Source organism: Brassica napus, chromosome A7, assembly GCF_020379485.1.
Source record: "Brassica napus cultivar Da-Ae chromosome A7, Da-Ae, whole genome shotgun sequence".
NCBI lineage: Eukaryota > Viridiplantae > Streptophyta > Magnoliopsida > Brassicales > Brassicaceae > Brassica > Brassica napus.
In genome coordinates, this window is record NC_063440.1 from 1387302 (window position 1) to 1408795 (window position 21494).

General features: G+C 29.9%; 2 protein-coding genes across 3 annotated transcripts; both read right to left on the bottom strand.

Moving 5' to 3' along the window:
• Positions 1 to 722: 722 nt before the first annotated feature.
• LOC106356137 (receptor-like cytosolic serine/threonine-protein kinase RBK2) lies at positions 723 to 4444 on the bottom strand. The gene is made up of 7 exons (XM_013795957.3): positions 3865 to 4444; positions 3528 to 3788; positions 3211 to 3368; positions 2994 to 3073; positions 2764 to 2899; positions 2282 to 2431; positions 723 to 1072 (listed from the first exon to the last, which is right to left on the bottom strand). The coding sequence occupies exons 1-7, from the start codon at positions 4058 to 4060 to the stop codon at positions 890 to 892; spliced, it is 1164 nt and encodes a 387-aa protein (XP_013651411.2). The 5' UTR covers positions 4061 to 4444; the 3' UTR covers positions 723 to 889.
• An 11384-nt stretch (positions 4445 to 15828) lies between these two features.
• On the bottom strand, positions 15829 to 18442 carry LOC106391095. 2 transcript variants are annotated; one of them, XM_013831666.3, is made up of 5 exons: positions 18134 to 18442; positions 17962 to 18052; positions 16349 to 16879; positions 16186 to 16273; positions 15829 to 16093 (listed from the first exon to the last, which is right to left on the bottom strand). In XM_013831666.3, the coding sequence occupies exons 1-5, from the start codon at positions 18214 to 18216 to the stop codon at positions 16068 to 16070; spliced, it is 819 nt and encodes a 272-aa protein (XP_013687120.2). In that variant the 5' UTR covers positions 18217 to 18442; the 3' UTR covers positions 15829 to 16067. The 2 variants fall into 2 exon arrangements, with proteins under 2 accessions (XP_013687120.2, XP_048593156.1); XM_048737199.1 differs by having other exon boundaries at positions 15829 to 16110; positions 18134 to 18423.
• Between the last annotated feature and the right edge of the window lie 3052 nt (positions 18443 to 21494).

The following is a 21494-nucleotide window of genomic DNA, read 5'->3' on the forward strand; positions in this document are numbered from 1 at the left end:
TATATATCTATTTTAATCTTAATATTTAATTAAATTAGACTTTTTACTTATATTATTTTTTAATCATTTTTGTTTTTTTATAACAAAAATTTAAAATCATGGATCACAAAATTTGAATGTGAGACTTTTAACAATTTTATTAATTTATAATCGTTTTTAAAAATTAAAAATATATCATATACCAAAAATCTAAATTTTAATATATGGTTAATATAGGTGCTTAATTTATTTTAATAATTTAAAATTAAACTAATATGATAAAAGATGCACTAATTTTTATTAAATATTTATTATTCAAAGTCATTAATTGTCATGTATACTTAAACCACACTAGGTAGTTCCGGAACTTTTATTTAAGGAAATAATAAAAAACCTTAATAATGAATTTATTGTTAGTTTAATAAAAAAATTATTATATAATTAGATGAACCAATATATTTCTCTAGTTATTCTAAGAATCATTTTTGTGATGACACATGGCTATAAAAAAAAAGTTGTAATGTTTCTCAATTAATATACAGGGAATTATTTGAATTTACAGTATTCTTGAAGATACAATTGATAGAAAATATCAAAATGATTGTTTTCACTTTATTACTACGACTACCATTTTAACTGAATGCATGCAATGGGACCAGCCCTAACTCTTAAAGTCTTCTATCTTATACCGAGGTGATATCAGAATATCAGGAGTATATGGGGTTTGGAAACCCTGGACCGAGTTCGGTTTAAAACTTTAAATATTATTAACTGTCGACATCCAAAATAAATAGAACACCTCATTCAATACTACAAGTGTTTAATTTACGAAATAGACAACTCTAAGCAAAATTTACAATGAAACAAAATTGATATATATTTCAAGTTTTTACAACTAATTTTAGATGATCTAGCTACTACGATTTGAAGAGCTTCGATTAGAGATCGAGTCAGGAGGAGAAAGTGAGATTGAAGAATCATATTCACAATCCTCAAGATCTTCATATCCCCAAAACTCTTCTTTCTTTTCTTCTTCCTCTTCCATTTTCCATTTTTCTTTCTCTATTTCTTCTCCCTGTAGTATTTCTAATACCTATTGTACCACAAATCCGAAGACAAACATTGATTAGAAAAGAAAAGATTATAGTGATTAAGAACATAGCTTAGTAGTTTAACCAAGAAAAAGAACATATACTAGTCCAATCTCGTAACAATGTAAATACTTTCTTGGCATGTGGCTGAGTCATATAAACTACAAATTGTACGATTATATTGTGTTTTGATCTTGAAAATCTGGTTTACTAGTTTCTTTTTGTTTTATTGGATATTGTATTACAGATATCAATGCTTAATGTTGGTAAACGAGCCTCTTTATATAAGATCAATACTTTTCTTGTTTAATCACTAATAATACAAAACTCTTGTTTTAAAACTCTTGTTTTAAAGATCATATTGTTTTGTATGGGACTGTAATTAAAATTAGGTGTCGGTAATGGAGCTTTTCATATATTATATACTACTTATCTTCTTTTTATTGAATTGATAAGGTTCATATATCTTATTCAATAATTAAAAAACAACTCTTTTTTTTCGATAAACCTTATCGGCTCATCTAGTCAGTTTCGGGAGGAACGCACTTAGAGACTAGCCTGAAAACGAACCACATTGTCTGACCCTAATTTGGAATACCTTCCGACTAATGCAAGGGAGTGGACCAATCATTTGTTATGGCCTATCATATAAACCACTTGGATCGAAACCCAAGCCCAAACTGACCAAATAGTGATAATTTAGTTCTCATGGAGAATCGAACCCAAGACTAATGTGGCTATACACCAAACCACAAGAAATTGTCACTAGACTACCACCACTTGGTTTTAAAAAACAACTATATATATATATATAAAATAAATGTATATGTTATATGTATATGTGGCATTGAACTAAGTTTTAGTTTGTTTTACAAAGTCAAGATTTATTCAGTATCACAATATGAACAACTAAGACACTTTTTAGTCACGCAGCGAATGAGCTAACTGAAAAGCGAATCGTTGAGTAATATCGATACGATAATACGTCTCACTATGAACCAATAATAAAACTTAATTTGGCTTTTAACTTTTAATAAAAATAAATATATGATACTATATTATTCTTTTATTGCCAAAACTAACGTATAAACTGAATTAAGGGAAGAAAAAGAAACTACCAGTTATGTCAAATAAACTAAAAACTAGTGTCTATTATATACATATTTAAAAAGAAAAGCAATAACTTTTATATGATTGCATAATGAACGTACCTCGATCATGGAAGGCCGACATGGAGACGATGATCTGATACAGAGAGACGCAGCAAAAGCGATGCGGTGAAGCTGTTTGATATCAAAGTCCTCCTCGATCCTTGGATCCACCAACTTCTCGATCTCGCCCTCTTTTATTATGGTTTTTGCCTGTTAAAAATATTTAAATTTAAATACGAATTGAACTATATAACACGAAAAATATGATCAAGGTCTGATTGGTTAGGGTTGAAGATGTATATTATTTTGCGGTGTGAAAATGTTGGGTGTAAGAAAAAAAACCTATACCATCTAAATGTTATGGTTTTTTTTTTTGCTGTGGTATATGCATAATTTATAAAATTTAATTGTTTAAAAAATATTTTGCAGAAACGAGTGAAAAAGACAGAGTTTCTACAACCTTGACCAATAACACTTTAAAAGGATCATGCCATAAAAATAACGGATAAATTGTAAATACATTCAGGTTAAATTGGATTTACCCAGCTATGTAGGCTTTGGTGGGAAGCATCAACAGGTCTTTTACCAGAAATGAGTTCAAGCAAGAACACTCCAAAAGCAAAAACATCAGTCTTCTCATCCACAATCCCATGTGTGTAGTACTCTGGTGCTAAGTGCCTGTATTTATTCAAAAATGATTAATCAACATGTTAATACAAAACACATGCACTTTGTTATATAGTTTAAATATAGAAATAAAGTAAGAAAGTACCCAAAAGTGCCTTCAATTGGAGCAATGGAATGGTGAGACCATTGAGAAGGCAGCCATTTTGCCAAACCAAAATCAGATATCTAAATACACATAGATAATTATTTTCTTCTTTTAAAACTATTGTTAAATGAAGATTATAAAAAGGAGAATAGTTATAGATAACAATGAAACAGTTAAAATATTAAGAAGGAAGAGACAAAAAATATATACATATTACCTGTGGCTGAAAATCGTGGGTTAAGAGAACATTGGAGGATTTAATGTCTCTATGTATGATCCTTCTCTGACAACCTTTGTGTAAATAATGAAGCCCTTTTGCTGTCCCAATAGCAATTTGATACCTTGTCTCCCACTCCAATGGTGCTTGATTCAAATCTACATAACACAATATTAATAAAAAAAAATATTTATAAACAAACAAAAAAACACCAAAGCATTAAATCTTGATTTTGCAGAAAACATGTTCAAGAAAGCATCATATGTTCATAAAAGTTCAATATGTTTTTTTGTCAAAGAAGGTTGTGGATTGTATACCATGAAGGAGAGAAGCAACAGAGCCTCTAGAAGAGAAGATGAAAACAAGATAGAGACCATTTTCAATACAACAACCAAGAAGAGACAAGACATTAGGATGTGAGACATGTCCTATTGTCCCAATCTCCATCAAAAACTCTTTCTCTCTCCTCTCGTCTTCTCTCCCTCCTCTCGTTATCCTCTTCACAGCGATTTCTTCGCCACTTTTAACTAAGAACCCTTTATACACCTCTGCAAATCCGCCTCTTCCTACCAAGTTCTCTGCAAAAGAAAAGACAAACCTTTTTTTTAGTTAAAGAAAACATTACAGAGAGTTTCTTGAGTTTGGAGACAGAACCTGAGCTGAAACCATTGGTTGCCTCGTAGATTTCTTCAAAGGAGAAACATTTCCACTTGGGTCTTTGAAACTGCTCTGTTTCTTGAAAACCCTCGACGCATTTGGCGTTTGGAGCTGAGTTTTCAGAGTCTGAGTCGAAACTGCGTCGTTTAAAGGAGAAGAGACGTTTCAAGCTGTTGCTTCGAATGTACTTCATCTTATTTTGTGGGGTTTGAATATACTTCAGTATTAAATCACAGAAGAAGGAAGGAGGAGGAAGAAGAAGAAGAGAAGAGAAGAGAAGAAGAGATATTATTATCTGTCTGTTTTTTTGTACTTTGTGAATAAAAACACAGAAGAATTAAATTTGGGTTGGTGAAGGTTTACGGTGAGGGCGTCCACAGAGAATTAGGTAAACGAAAACAGAGTTTTGCGTTATATATTTCCGCGTTTAGCGTTTGATGATTTGCGTTTTGGGGATTATGAAGTCTAGAAAAGTGATGAAGGAACTTTGTGTGGGTGAGACTTTAATGGTAGCTCCGCTTGACGATATCCATGTTCTCAAAGTTACTTTGTGTATTTTTCTCTTTTTCTGTTTTTTTTGTCCTTTTATGCAAAATTAAAGTTGGGTGATAAATATAGAGTTAATTTGTGAAATACTCCCACCGTTTATTAATATAAGTCGTTTTAGAATTGTGCACAAAAATTAAGAAAATCATTAATTTCTTACATTTTCTAAATAACAACATCATTAATTATTTACTTAACCACGAATCAACTAATAATAAAATAGAAGGTATATTATCATTGTCATATAAATTAACTGTTAATAAATTTTACATTAGAAAACAGAAAATATTATAGTTTGGAACATAAAAATTTCTCTAAAACGACTTATATTAAGAAAACGGAAGGAGTAACAAACTTGTAATAAAATGTTAAGAATATATCATCATTAATTTTATAATTAGGTGTCATAGCATTTTTTTCTTTTCTTTCGGTTTTGGTCCCTCTTGGACCATCTCTAATGAAACATTATTTTTCTTCTATATTTTACACTAAAATATAGTAACTCTATTATAGAGTTGGATTTGCTCCAATGGTTTACTCTATAATAAAGTTACACTATAATAGAGTAAAATATAGAAGAATGTTAAGAGCAAATTCAAATCTATAATAGAGTTATTCTACTCTATAATAGAGTTACACTATAATAGAGTAAAATATAGAAAAATATTAAGAGCAAATTCAAATCTATAATAGAGTTATTCTATTTTAGTATAAAATATAGAGAAAAAAAATAGTGTTCCATTAGAGACATCCTTAGCAAAAAAATAAAATAAAAATAATAGAATTTGGTACTGCAGTGGTGGTGGTTATTGCACTAGTGGTGGTTATCGCAACGACATTGGCGGTGACTAGAGTGCATGGTAGTCAGTGCATGCATGGTGACTACGGCGGCGGTTGTTAGGGAGGAAAGTTGGTCATAATGAAGAAGAAACTATGGTATTTTGTAGAAGAGGTTACTATGGCTGTAGTGGTGGTTGTGGTTACCATTGTAGATTTGTAGTCGTGACCGACATAGTGAATCGAAGAAAGAGACGATGTTATTTTTTTTTGGTGCAAGAGATGATGTTATTGAAAAAAATTCTATGTATAAGAGATATAATAATGAAACATATGAAATTGTATATTTTTCTTATAAATGAAATTATCAAATACAATAGTATAATAGAAAAATAGATTGTGTTTACATGTTTGACATCTAAAATTACGGATTTGCTTGTTATCGTGGGGGTGACTACAGGTATTGCCGAATGATGGATGTGGTTATGGAAAATGTGATGATGATTACAAAGTAGACGATGGTGATGATTTTGCTTTATTTTTTGGTATTTTCCAAAAATATACTAGAGGGAGATATATTTTAGGGGTTATTTGTGAAATAACCAAAACAAAAATTAAAATTAACTTTTTAGAGAGAGAGAGTAAAGAGAGAAAAGAAGAGAAAAGAAGAAAAAAAAGGTGATTTTGGTTAGTTTGTTAATTTTGGTTTTTTTTGTTGAGTTATTGGATGCAATTTTTCTATATTATATTTTATTGGTGGATGCCAAAACGTCAACCATTTTATTTTGTAAAATTTCCAAATTGTATACATCTCTTTATTTATGATTTTAAATATTAGATTTTTATAATTTAATTTATTTTAAAATAGATGTTTCAATTTTCTTTATGTAGTTATTGCTATTTTCTTTATTTAACTTTATAATATATATTATTTAATGAAAAAAACTAAAACATAGTAATTAAAGAAGGTTATAATAGATATTTCTATATATTTTTAAATCTGTGAAATTTTAAGAATTTATAATTTGAGACAGAGAAATATTATTTAGTTATCATTTTCTATCTTGAATCAAGTCAAAGTAAGTAATATATTACAAGTACAACATATACTATAGATATCCGGTCATATTATATATTTCGGATAGGACAAAATGATTGTATAATACCATATTAAACTTATTTTGCTACAAAGCCTGCAATAGAAACATACTCCAAATGATTTTATAGCGTTTAGATTTTGTATTTGTGTTTAGCTATTATATTGGTGTATTTGAAAGCGTCAGATAATTGAAGTCAGATTATTAATGCAGCAAGGAAAATGCCACTTTGACACTGATATAATGGATTCTTCTAAAAAACTCACTTTAAATTGTAAAAGGTCAAGCCTAACATACTGTGCTTAATTAAGTGAAACTATTGTTAGGTAGTCCAAATCGAAAGCTCTTCTGGCCTAACACTGGGGGGGGGGGGGGGGGGGAGGGGCAATCCTAAAAAATTACTTACTACTAGAATTAATCATTATTTAACTTCTGTTTGTCTACATAGGCTTTTATAATATATACTAGATTTTGATCCGTTCTTTAAAGACGGGTATATTTTTGTTTTAATTTTTTTTTTTGAATATTTTAATTATAACTTTTGTATTTTTTTATACATTATAGTGGTATCGGGCATGAAGAAAAAAAAAACAGCGCTCATAATAGTGAAAATACTTACTGTCAATGATTTTTTTTATAAATAATGTGATTAATTAAATATACCTGTAATATTTATTTTTAGTGGAACAGTTCTTGGTGTCATAACTATTTTTTGCTCACACACAATATATACGTAAAATTTATTATTATAATAATGAAAGTGGTGGATCTCTAATATATAGGAAGTAAGAAAAGGTTATAATAAAAAAAGAGAAGTTATAATAAAAAAGGTATATTTATATGTAGACTAATTAGTTAGTAAAATATAGAAATAAATAGTTGGACATAACATTATCAATTGGTCATGATCTAAATTTAATAGTATTGATTTTTTTCATAAATAATGTGATTAATTAAATATACCTGTAATATTTATTTTTAGTGGAACAGTTCTTGGTGTCATAACTATTTTTTGCTCACACACAATATATACGTGAAATTTATTATTATAATAATGAAAGTGATGGATCTCTAATATATAGGAAGTAAGAAAAAGTTATAATAAAAAAAGAGAAGTTATAATAAACTGAAAATTACGTAAAAGGTATATTTATATGTAGACTAATTAGTTAGTAAAATATAGAAATAAATAGTTGGACATAACATTATCAATTGGTCATGATCTAAATTTAATAGTATTGATGTGTATATATATATATATACACATATGTTACGTATCTGTTTTGAAATTACTTTGAAGTTCTAAGGGTTATGCTTTGATTGGTATTCGTGTTTAGATCTTTGTTTGATTGAACAGTTTAATTTGTGCGTATTGCAATAAATGATATATTTGATACTCTCCTTTTGTTTCGATTTACAGTATAAACTCTTTAAATTAATACTCTATAAATTAATATACACTAAAAATTTCTATAAAATAATATAATCTTATAGTCCCAAATTGAGTTTTTGGTTTAATTAGTATATCGATAAATTAATATCTCTATAAATTAATGAAAAAATTATAGTTTTGGTGTAGTTCGAACATTATTAATTTATAGAAGTTTCTTTGTAGTTGTTGTTGTAGGAAAAAATTTCCGTTTCAAAATAAGTGTTGTTTTAGAGTTTCACTGCAAAATTTATTAATAAGATTCTCCACTTTATTTTTCTATTGGTTGAAAAATGGTTAGGTGTATAGATAATTGTGGTTTTGTTTTGGAAATATACAAAATCAAAATTTTTTAACCTGTGTGCATAAATCTAAAACGGCAATTAAAACAAAACGGAGGAAATATTATTTTACCAGCATCTTATCCCTTATATACTAAATCACAAGTCACATGAACAATAACAGTCTGACACATGGCATTAGTTTTACAAAAAAAAAAAACTAAAAACAAATAAGCGAAAACAACCGGTTGAAAAAATATTCTCCACCCCTTATTTTTCTGCAATTTCAACCATCTAATTCCTAAATTTTCTCAAAATTTCACCCACGTTTCATTATCAACTGTTTTCTTCTGTATATTTCCAGCTTTAAATATCATTTCCAAAACTTTTTAAAACGGTCAAAAGAGTAAAGAACTTATGCTCTTCCTTTTGTCTATTTTCACAGTTTCTTCAAAACCTCAAACTCCACTCTGTATTCGTCAGATGTAATATGAGCCCAAACAGTAAAATAATTCAGAGTGGAAATGACACTTGTGTATATATACTTCTGTTTCACAGATTCTAAAAGGAGACAAACCTAAATGGGAAATAAAATTTTATCAGTATTTTATCAGCAACAAAGGTAAAGTATTTACCTTCTTTTTACTTATAAATTGGTTTTAATATCTGTTTTGTGACTTCTCTTTAGAAAAATTATGTTAACTATATTTCTCTAATGCAATAGAGTTGGATATATTGTAGAAGCTGATTCCAATGCTAAGTCTTGATTTTTCAGAGTGAACATAAATATGGGTCCTTTAGAGGAAAGGATGATACTTTCGGGTATGCACACCGTTGCTGATATTTTCTGCTGCTGTTGCGGAGATAATGTTGGCTGGAAATACGTAACTTGCTTTATATCTCTCTTTACTCTTTAGTCTCACTTCCAGTTTTCTTGGGACAGGTTTCTCATTTTTTCACATTTTTTCTTTCTTTATTTGTTAGGAATCAGAGCATGAAAAAGATCAGAAGTATAAAGAAGACAAATTTGTTCTGGAAAGGTAACATCGTCTCTTCTGAAAAGTTTCTCTTGGTCCATAGTTTCAGTTATTTAGTCGAAAAAAAAATTATGTTATCTATTTAGTATTTACTACAGATAGAGAAAATGAGTATACGTTGAAATTAGAACTCTAAACTATATTTATGTGTTGTATATATCTCAAATTTTAAATATAAAATACTTTCAACATATATCTATTTTGAACTATTTTCCGTTTACAAGATCTTTATTTGAATGCAACTATTTTATGAAATTGTTATCCATACTTATAGAATATTTAATTAATATAATTATTTTTTTATTGATAATTCTGAAATTGCAGTTTTATCATCAAATAATTTTAAAAACATTTAATTTAATTCGTGCGTAGCACGAGGGTAACACTAGTTTCTTCTAAACTGTAAAGCAAAAGCAAAACGCAAAAGCCCTTTCTTGAAAAAAATGCACGCAAAACAAACGAGAAAAACAATACTTGTTTGATTGTTGGAACCCTTAATTGTTTGCAAGTGAAAAATGATGGTTGTCTATGAAAAACTATATTTTATTGTAAATAATATTTTGACATATAAACATGTATACTAAACACTCTAAATGTAAAACAAAAGGCAAACAAATAATAATAATAATAATAATAATAATAATAATTCCATTTTTGCTGTGAAATGATGGTTCTAATATAAAAAAAATATTTTGTTTTTTTAACACGTAAATAAGAGTCTCGTTTAAGGTACCGAGTTGCTTAAACTACAGTGAAGAATCTACACTTATTACAAAACGGTATATAGAAAAGAGAACAGGCTCAGACAAGCATAGGTCCATGATTAAATACAATTAATGAACACAAGGAAACAGTTAGTCTTTTTTTTTTTGGGAAATCTGTTTTTTTAGAGCAAAAAAAGGTAACTATGTCTTTTTAGACTAATCTATACTACTTTATATCTTATTAGACTAATTTTTTCGAAAAAGGCAGTAATGCCCTTAAAATTGTAATTTTTTTAAAAAGATAAATAATGAGTTCGACAAGCGGGATCGATCGATCCCGCTTTACAAGTTACAGTGGATCGATCGATCCCGATCATTATTCAGAACAAAAAAACGCGAAATATATACTGATCGACCTGGTCCATTTCACTCGATCGGCGAAGATCGATTCCTTACAGATCGACCGATCTGTAAAGATAGATCGATCGATCCCGTGCCCAGGAAAGAATCCCAAATCGATTTTTTTTGGTTTTGTATGATTATATCCGGGTTGATTCCCACTTGATTTGAACCGACCAAGCATGATTTCAACTCTTTAAGCTCGATTTCTCTGGGACGAAACCCATAATTTCCCATTCACGAACAAAGGGGGGAGAAAATCAAATTCTCACCCAAAGTTCATTAACCCTAACTCACTCAATTCTCTGATTTGGACGATTATTTGACCTAACTCATACGATTTCGTGAGCTTTTTACGAATCTATCACTCTTTAGTTTGTTCTGCAAAGGTATGAAACTCTATCTCCACTTCTTTTTAGAGTTTGAAAATAGAAAGGTAAAAGGTACATTTTTGAGTTAGTTAAGATATTTAGGCTTCAATCATGTGTTAAGGTGATGATTAGAGAAGATTTTGTACACAATCATGGGTTAAATCATATTTTTGGGATAGATTTAGGAATTTTAGGTTTTTGTTATTAACAGAAATATGTTGTATTGTTTTCAATTTTCAGGTATGGAGTTGGAGTTGCCTAATCGTTTATACGGTGAGGGATTGGAACCTCAGGTTAAGAAGATTAATAACGTTTCTTCAAAACCAAAATCCTCTATAACGTTTTTCTGTAACTCTTCCAGAGAAGACTTCAATTCCAAAGCAAGTAACCTTCCCCCTTTCTTTTTATCAACATTAAAACTCCAACCTGAAGATACAACCAATTCCCAAACACCACATGAAGCATAGACATGAATCATGGTATAAATAATGTGAAAATTTTGTGAACAATCAATGGAATATAGAAGACGGCGAAGAAGGTTGCCAAGGTTTTTTTGTCGCTTTTTTTTGTTCTTTTTCGTTTTTTTTTTTTTAAATCGATTTTTAAAAAAATATAAAAGTGAATATTCTCAAATATTTTGTTTCCATATTTTTAGGAACTGATTTCTTATCCGTAGAATACAACTAATATGTAGAAATCAATTTCTACAGTTTTTTAGAATTATAGTAATGTTTAGAATTTGATTTCTACATGTTTTAGATTTATAGTAAATCTGTAGAAGTCGGTTTCTACATGTTTTAGAATTAGATTAATGTGTAGATTTTGATTTCTAAGAATTTTAGAATGGTAGGTTAAGCGCGGAATGTGTATTCTACATATTTGTAGAATACTCCTATTTACGTAGATCACGTATTCTAAACATTGTAGATTCAATGAAAAAAGTAGATTTCGTTTTCTACTTCGTAGAATGTCATTTCTACTTTTTTTAGAACATAATCTGAAATTTATAATTTTAACTTTTTTATAACTGGAAAATATACCATTAAGTTCATATAGGTATTTTAACAAATGTTACTATTTTTCCAAATTTTTTTTTGTTTGTAAAACTATTTATTAAAATTATTTTCATAAATATTAAAGGGTATTATAGGAAAATATGACACAAAATATAGATTAGTCTAAAGGGACATAATTACTATTTTTTTGCTCTAAAAAAACAGTTTTCCCTTTTTTTTTTAACTCTTGTGATATTTTATAAAATTAATGATAAATCACACAACTAGAAGAACCAAAACAACAAAAACAAGAACATATTTAATTCCACGCAGCCGACAATCAAACGAGAGTTTCCATAGAACCTGAATAAGCACGAGCTGAAACCATAAGAACCAGAGACTTGAGGAAACCACAAACCATATAGGCCGAAACCACACTCTCACAGGAACCAACCCGGCAGAAACTACAACGCCAAAACTGAAGCAGACACAGAGACAAAAGCCACTAATAACACATCTGCAACAAACCGCCAGCGACCATGAAAAACCAAAGCACAAGATCAAAACTTGAAACTCGAAGAGGGGACAACAACTAAAAAGATCAGCAGCTCATACACGCGGACCCTCGTGTACCCATACCCCACCACCTACAAGCAAAAGTATGGTCACCTCCTCGCAAGAGATGAGCTGAAAACCGAAACCACTGCTTCGTCTTAATGCTTTACTCCGCAAACCAGTCACAGAGAAAAAACAGGTAGATGGCTCCACAGCTGTATACCATCCAAAAGTCGAACCCCAACCACAAGACCTCGACAAACTGGAAGCGCCAAAAGCTCGAAGAGATAAGAAGAAGCGGAAGTAGTGAGAATACTCAACGCTCGAGCCATTGAGTCAAACACTGAAAGATCTACCAAAACCGACAAAAAAACGAACAACCGGTTACATACACCCCCGTAACCCGAGAAAGAGCCGGCGATCAAAATGCTAGAGAAGCCATCCTTTCCCGGGGACACAAAGCCGGCGATAGAGATGTTAGAGAAACCATCCCTTCCCAGAGATACAAAGCCGGCAAAACCGATGCTAAAAGAGCCATCGCTTGCCAGAGACGAAACCGGACGACCATCAAAAAGAAAGCATGTCACCGGAGACAAACGATCAGAACACCGATCCTCCCTCACGTAGCGGCAGTGAGAAGCACGGCCAACCACGGAGGGAGACCGATGGCTATGGAGTTTTTCTCTCTCTGACGGCTAGGGTTTTTCGTATAAACAGTTAGTCTTCTTGAGTTCATTTGAAGATTATAAGAGCAACCCTATCAGTCTTACATAAATAATATCAATATTTTAAGGGCAATTGTCAATAATAGCACTTTTTGAGTTTTTGTCTCAAAAATAGCACTAGAAGGAAAAAGTCACAAAAATAACATTCATTAAAAAGTAAAATATCCCTAATACTCTTGGTTTAAAATTAAATAAACAAACAAAAATAAATAAAAACAAATAAAATAAAAATGAAAAAAATGAAAAAAAATGAAATTTTTTTTATAGTTTCAGATTATATGTTTTCAGATTCGAAATTTTTTATAATTTTTTTTTTGAATTTTTTTTCGTTTTATTTTTTTAATTTTTTTTATTATTCAAAAATAATTTTTGAAACAGTTTTTTAAATTTTCATTTTAAATTTTTTAATATTTACTTTTTATTTTATAAAATTTTAAACCCTAACTCCAAAACTCACTCCACCCCTTAACTCTAAATCCTAAGGTTTGGATTAATTAACCCAAAGGGTATAAGTGTATATTTACCTCTTTAATGAAACATATTTTTGTGACTTTGAGCTTTGATTGCTAGTTTGAGAACAAAAACTTGGTTTGGTGCTATCCTAGTGTTTTTCTCATATTTTAATGCAATTATATATTTCAATCACAAACTTTAAGTTTAATTAAATATGTTGTTAAAAAAAGACCAAGTGAAGGAGCAAAACATGTTTAGTTTTTTTTTTGTAAAACAAGGGTTAAATCCGGATCTATTAAAGTTACATACCTAACTTCTGGATGGAAGGTGCAGCTCACGGATAGACACTCTTCCGGGTATTCAAATGGACTGAAAAACAGTAGCCTATATCCGTGTAGAATGACCAAGAAATGTGACTTAGTTTCACATGGTAGGTAAATCGAACCTGAAATGCAGTGACATCCCAAACACTTCTCTCTACCACTTGACCACATGCTCTCTCGGTCAGTAAAACATATTCAGTTCAACGGAGTGTTTCATCTTCTTCTAATTTTCCTCTCTACATTAATGTTTATTGGTGTGGATAAATATTATATTAGTTGGCTTCTTAATTATTAAATAGCTAATATTACGGCCTCATATCAACTTCTATTTTTGGATAAGCTGAGGCAGAAAGCGGATTTGATGCTCGAAGAGATTCAACAGATTATAAAGGAGAAGTGAAAAATAGTTAGTACACGGAATCAGTGCCAAAGGGGCAGACTTTTAGCTCTGAAATGGCTTGAGAAAGAGTATGAGGAGCAATTTGCTCATCTTCGAGGATATGCAAATGAGATCATGGTGTCGAATCAGGGTTCCACAGCCATTGTAGACACATACAAAATCAAAGCAGGAGAAGATGTTTTCAATGGTTTTTATGTTTGCTTTGGGATTCTTCAGAACACTTGGAGAGGATATTGTAGACCAATGATCAGATTTGATGGTCCTTTCTTAAAGAGAGCTGTGAAAGGGGTGTTGCTAACCGCTGTTGGACATGATGCCAACAATCAAATCTACCCGATTGCTTGGGCCGTTGTTCAATCCGAGACAACTGATAGTTGGTTATAGTTTATCAAGAAAATAAAACATGATTAGTTCTACAAGATGGGAATGGGTTTGTCATCATTTCAGATAGATCAAAGGGACTGAAGAGTGCCATGGAGTCAGAGTTACCGAATGCTAAGCATAGAAAGTGTGTGAAACACATTGGGGAGAATGTGAATAAGAATCATGCCAAGAAAGACTTGCTGAAACCGAGGATATGGAATATTGCCGGAGCTATACGAAGTCGGAACCATTATACAAAGATAGTCCCTCTAAATTAGGTTTTACAAAAACCTATTTCGACTTCATAGAATTTCATTGTGTTTTTATATATTATTTTAATAAGATTGTAATTTTTTTGAAAAAAAATACATTTTTCAAAAAAAAAACGAATTTATCAAACTTAACCCAAAATTAACAATGTGTAAGATGATGTCGATTAACTCGAATGAATGAGATATTACACTTATAGTTTATGTAGAGTGAGAAATCACATGTGAAATTTCTAGTGAGTTAGGGGACACATATAAAAAAAATAAAGGAAACTGATAAATTAGATTTTGCATATATTTTGTCGTGTTTATTTTAATATATTATAACTAAAATTAAATTTTTTTAACCCTAAATAGTTAATAAAATCTTTGAAAGATATCTATTTACCGTTTTAAAAATAAACAGAATAAAATTATTCTTGTTTGTATAATTTTATCAATATTAGAAAACAGAGTCAATGAATATTATTTTCAATATGTTGGATCAAAACTAAAATAAAATTACTTTTCTAGGTTACAATTATTAGTATGATGGATAAATCAAAATGTGACTGTGATAGATGTAGAATTTTTTATATTAATTAAATAAATCTTTTGTAGTTTGTATGTTCAGTATTCATAGTAAGTACTAAAAGAGTCATATTTTTATCAGTGATGTTGAAAAAAAAAATTAAATATTGTTTTGGGTATTTAAATATCATTGACTTACTTGAAAAAAATTATTTGAACTAATTAAGCCAACTTATCATTCTTAAAATTTGTAAAAATATTAATACAACTAATTAAAACTTTTTATATCATAAAACTTTTTCTTGTTCTTAATTTATAGATTTATATATAACAATATATTAAAATGATGAATACATGATAAAAATAAAAATAAAATCTAATTTTATTCTAATTATATTTTACCTAAATTACCCCCAATTATTATGTATTTAGCTGTAATTATCCAAATATTATTTGAAAATCAAACCGAATCCAACTTTCGATTATCAGCTAGGTCAGTGTTTTATTATCCAGATTGACCCAAAACCAAACTAAAATTGATGCAAAAATTGGAAATTCTTGAATGGTTCCACACAAAAAAAAACTCTCTTTTTCAAAACAAAAAAAAAACTATCCAAATGTCTTTTAGCCAGATATTCTAAGTTGATCAAAAAATGATATTCTTGACCAACTTACCTATATACTATTGTTGGTTGACACTTGGTAACTGTAAAGGCAAGAAGAAAAAGAGCAGAGACAACAAATACTTGAAAACTATGTAACGTATTCTACATTTACATTCTTAATAAACGATAGCCAAAACCAAAGTGTAAACTCTACTCAGTGTCACAAGTTTATGATTTTCTTATATGTTCCCTGAAGAACAGCATAGCAACAAATGGAAAGTAATTATACGTGAATCACTCTTTAATCTCTACTTGTTCTTGAGGGATGATGATAAGCTTCTTGAGAACAGTGGTTGAATTCTCAAGATGAATACACTACGAAGGGTACTGCATCGTTTTAAACACTAATGCTCATTAGAAACTCAACACTCACAAGATCAAAATCATTTAAGGAAAAAAACAAGTGAAGATTGACTCACATAGAAGAAACACCATTAGCATTAAGGAAACAGTGAGCTTGATGGGATGGTTAAATGATAAGCGTATCGGATTTTGGAAGCAACCAAGCTGAGAAGAGTCATAAAAGGTAAGTTAGTCTTTCCTAATCAAATGAGTAGAGCAAAGGTGATTGTGAGAACTCACCTGAGTATGATCAGGAAGTCTCTGCATCCACAAGACAGGCTTAGTTCCTTTCACTTTAGGAGTAGATTCGATTTGTGTCACTAGTTTCTCCTCTTCTTGTTCATTATCACCAGGAACTATAATCCTCAAGGAACTGAAATCTGGTGAACTCCATGTCCTTCTTGTCCCCGCTGTTTTCTCTGCATTTCTTGGTTTTGCGCTTTCTTGAATGTCTATGACACATTCAGAGCCATTAACGTCATTTGTAACTTCAGCTACATTCGACTTGATGCTGCTTTCACTACTAAAGCTATGTGAGGTTAAAGAAGATCCAGAGAGAAACATGGCCAAGTCGTCTCTCTCTTCTTCACTGAGATTAACCCAACGGAGGGGTTCTTTTCCATTTTCACTATAAGTTTCTTGCAGTGAGGCTTCAACGCGATGAATCTGGTTTTCTATAGCGGCAACAAACTGTTTGTGCCGTGTTGTGGATGTTGAATCATCCCCACACTGCCTATGGCTCAATCTGACTGCTTTCTCAAACTCCTCCAACTGAAAATCATAGTTTTAAATTTTGCAGTTAACAAAAAGAAGACTCGATTATCTTGAATCTTGAACTAAAGAGAAAAACAAACACACACTTTCTTGAAACCTCCCCAAGATAACATCACAATAAACATGAGATGACTCAGAGAACATATTATGAAACTCCTCAAACTGTTTCATAATAAATTTGCAATAGCCAAAAAAGCTCAAATAAAACGAGGCAAAAAAAAAACAAACACAACCATTCTTCAAAATTCAACAAGAACACACTAAACCAGAGAACATGATTCAAGAAACTTGTTAACTTTAACAATGACTTAAATCCCAGGGTGCTAGTTAGCCATGGACATATAAACCGAAAATCGAAAACCGAAAACCAAACCGGAACTCAACCAGAAAACCGAACCATTCACAAATAACGAGCGGTCCGTATATCTCTAAACCAAAAATTGAAACGAAACCAACCGAATCGAGAACTAAGTGAATATATCAAAAATACAGTTTATACCTAATATTTAGTTTAAAAATTAGCAAATATTTTTAAAGTACTACTTATAACTCAAACTACCCAGGAAAAAAAAAACAAATTATCCAAGTAGATTTATCCAAAAATTAATATTATCAGAATTACCCGAATAATATTTATCCCAAATATTTAAATTTATTTGAATTATCCAAAATTATCCTGAAAATTTGAACCAACCTAGAACTGAATTAGAGAACCAAATTTTTTTTGGACATTAGCTCATTCCTAATATTGATATCCGAACAGAACCAAAAACTGAATAACTGAACCAAATTTCATAAACATCCGCCAGTAAAAGACCACATTCAGTTTTGCCGGACCGATATAATATTCTATTTGGTTTATAAAACCCATTCTACATCAAAATAGTAAATCGGGTTTGAGGTTTATGAATAGGGGATCTAAATGTTTGCTTCAATCAAGTTTTTATCTAGTTTTTCCTTGTCTAATTCGCTGGTTATTCACTACAAAATTGTACCGAGATTCCAAAATAGTACAAGAACACAGTAAAAGGATTATTCAGGAAAGACTTTTGTGCAGAGAGAGGTTCCCAAAACAGTACCTGCCATTTGGCAGTACCCAACGCTGCTTGAAGTTCCTTAAAGATGTCATCTTTCTTCTCTCTAATCCACAATCTATAAGCAGACTCCATTCTGAATTAAGTAAAAATCAAAATTAACTATTTATAAGCAAAAGATAATCTGACTCCATAATAACATAAAACATATACATACATATCTGCAGACTTTTGTACTTCTTCAGCTGCAGAGAAGAAAACATCCTTTTGCCATAAATCGAAGCTGTTAACTACCATCATCGTCGTCACAAAGAAGAAGGTACGAGCAAGATAATAAAAAACAAAGAACTTTTTCTCGGATATGTTCCGCAGTGTATCCAAACAGAATCTCTCCTCTCTTCTTCTTCTTCTCTAAAATCTCCTCCTCTTCTCTTCTTCTTTCCTCTTTCTAAAATCTTTTAGTTTTTCGATTTCTTTCTAATTTTAATTGAAACAATAAAGAGCTGTATATTTTACGACACCCCAACTTGTGTCTAATTATAGAAACGTGGCTTGTTATTATATGTACCTGTTAAAAACTTAATATGCTCTGTGGTGCAGACGATTACAGCTCTTGCGTTAGGAGCAAAGAAAACGACAAGGATGTAAACCTGGAAGTAGGCCCCAACCATTTGCTGCCACCAGCACCCACTTCCATTTTCATTCTTCTCTTTTTTTTTTCAATAAGTATTAATTTACTTTATAAAATTCTCAATTATATGCCGACAAAAATTGATAATAATGTATAATTATTATGGGAGTCAAATGCTGATGAGTCGAATGGCATTGAGAAAATGATGGAGACATTAAGGTAGCATGCGTGAAAGCCTACGATAACAATTTCACATCATTAATTTTGTGGTCAAGAACATCTATGTAAAGTAATCATCTTTAAAAATCTATATGTATATAACCCATTTTAAATTTTTGTAAGGCTGCAGCATGCAGATTTTATTTTTAGTTTGTAGATTTTTCGCTAACTATATGTCATGCATGACACACGTTTTAAAAATAACATAATTAATTCGACTACATCATCTATATATTAATTAAAGATCATTTTTTAATCTTAAATTTGTACTAATTAAGAAAAAATATATTTAGGTGTCAATTAATTATGATGACAATTTAACTTACGTGACAGCTTAAAAATCAATTGAAAAATATGTTGGTCCAAATCTAATTACTAGGGAACATTATATTAACATACATATGTCAATTAATGACTATGAATAATAAAGATTTGATAACAATTTTTGCATCTTTTTTAATTTTTTTTTTAAATTTTATATTATTAAAAAACAAACAATCATATTAGCCATATAATAAAAAATAGATTTTTTCTTATATGTTATATTTTAAAATTTTTTAAATGACTTTAAATTACAAAAATGAGGAAACCTTATATGTTATATTTTAAATTTTTTAAAATGATTTTAAATTACAAAAAAAACCTTATATGTTATATTTTTCTTATATGTTATATTTTTCCTGATATGTTATATTTTAAATTTTTAAAATGATTTTAAATTATAAATATGTAAGTTTTCCTTAAACATACGACTAAAAACATTAAAATTACATGTATCAGTTTGATGGTTGATTTGAAACCTTTCAAAACCATATGGAAGATAAATATCAAAATAATTCAATTGTGGAAACATTACTGTTCATTTTTTTCAAGAATGTGTAGTGGAAAAAATAAAGTTTTTGTGTCATAATTTGTTTAATGTTCAATCCGATCAATCCATGATATATAAATTATAGTTTAGTTCTACAATTTTTAATAAAAATTGATCCGGTCCATCAGAAAGAAATTATATAATAACAACAAAAAATATTGTATATGTATAAATAAAATGATCAAATATATTAAAAAAATTATCGATAATATATACAAATAAATTCATCCTGCATAAAACGCATTTCTAATCCTAATCCTAGGTTCCTTTTATTTTACATGAGTAGGGATATTGCCATATACCACAGCAGCCTGCGATCACAATTCAAGAACATCTATGAAATGCCCTTTTCCAAAAAAAAAAAAAGGAAGAAGCACATATATGTACACTAATGATTTAGAAATAATCTATATCTAGGCCAGATTATTTCAATTTTGTAAGGCTGCACTCTGCAGCATGCATACTACTATTATTTTTAATGTGTTGATTCTTTTTTTAGTTAATTGGATGTCATGACACACGTTTATAAATTAACATAAGCAGTAAAATTCGATTATATTTTATTATTTTATTTTACAAGAGTGCATGGTATTGTCAACACAATGAAAATCTTAGGAAAATAAAGTTGCTTTCATTATTAGAAGATCTATAAAATCATTTTAAATCTAGCAGTCAAAATATAGAAAATCATCAAAAATATAAAATATTTTCTATACATTATTATCTTAGAAATGAAATTTAAATTATTTTAATATATTGTTTTCATTTTAGTTTAAAAATTATGTTAATTATGTTTTAATATATATATTATATTAAAACATAATTAGCATATGTAATTTTTAAACTAATATGAAAACAATATAAATATTATATATATATATATATATATATATATGTATCTTACAATTTATTTATGAGGATAATAATATTTTCTTAGACACTTTTATACTTTTACTCACATCAATCTACCACCTACTAAATAACCATGTTTGCTTACACCCTCCCAAAGGTGGTTTCAGTTTAAACCACTAAACCTAATGTAACCACTCTGACCTTGTAAACATAATCCATTAGAAATTGATGAATATTTGCCAACGTACATAATTTATATATATTTTACAATAAACCCGTTAGATATATCTGAAGGGTAGACACAACTACAAAAGAGAAAAAGAAAACTTGAAACATTTGAAGCTTAGGAGTTAGGATCCGTTAGTTTATTGTCATTTGACATTATTTTATATTCTTCAGACTAGATTTACTAGACACACATTGCAAATTTTGAATAGTGAAATTTTCAACAAGTTAAGAAGGAATATATAAGGTCACACAATACGCAGTACTTAAACCCGCATACGCATCTTACACTGCGTATTGTGTCACTGATTAAATTTGGATATGAGATAATCGGAACTTTCAAGTTCTCTTATAGCTTAAATGGATTAAAAAACCAGATAATCTATAAACTTTCAACGATGGAACGATGCGTAACAATGGAGTTGGCAAGCAATATATTATATAGTGGAAGATATCATAATTGCTCGAGGACCAAGTCCAGTGTAAGATGTGAGTTGTCCAAGGAAACTTAGTCTCAGTGTCATTGTTTTTCTCATCCACATCAAACTATAAGGAAGAAAACTCATACACACACAAGTTTTGGAGAAAAGGGACACTGTTGTATACAGTAGTGGCTTAATCTCGATGTGGTTTAGGTTGGTGATGGACATGATGGTTAAGGGACTCGGTTAAGACAGAGGTTTAGATTACTTAATTGGGTATGGTTTATAAGCCAATTGAATGGTTTAGTTAAGCTTTTTAATATATGGTTTTCAAAACCAAGTTTTGTAGTCTACTAGT

Excerpts from the sequence above, each read along its gene's own strand:
- LOC106391095 (XM_048737199.1), bottom strand. The coding sequence starts at position 18,216 with ATGATGGTAGTTAACAGCTTCGATTTATGGCAAAAGGATGTTTTCTTC. Across the intron at positions 16,274-16,348 it reads GACTTCCTGATCATACTCAG|CTTGGTTGCTTCCAAAATCC; the intron begins GTGAGTTCTCAC and ends GACTCTTCTCAG. Across the intron at positions 16,111-16,185 it reads GCTAATGGTGTTTCTTCTAT|TGTTTAAAACGATGCAGTAC; the intron begins GTGAGTCAATCT and ends AATGAGCATTAG.
- LOC106356137 (XM_013795957.3), bottom strand. The coding sequence starts at position 4,060 with ATGAAGTACATTCGAAGCAACAGCTTGAAACGTCTCTTCTCCTTTAAA. Across the intron at positions 3,789-3,864 it reads AACCAATGGTTTCAGCTCAG|AGAACTTGGTAGGAAGAGGC; the intron begins GTTCTGTCTCCA and ends TTTCTTTTGCAG. Across the intron at positions 2,432-2,763 it reads ACCAAAGCCTACATAGCTGG|GCAAAAACCATAATAAAAGA; the intron begins GTAAATCCAATT and ends TATTTTTAACAG.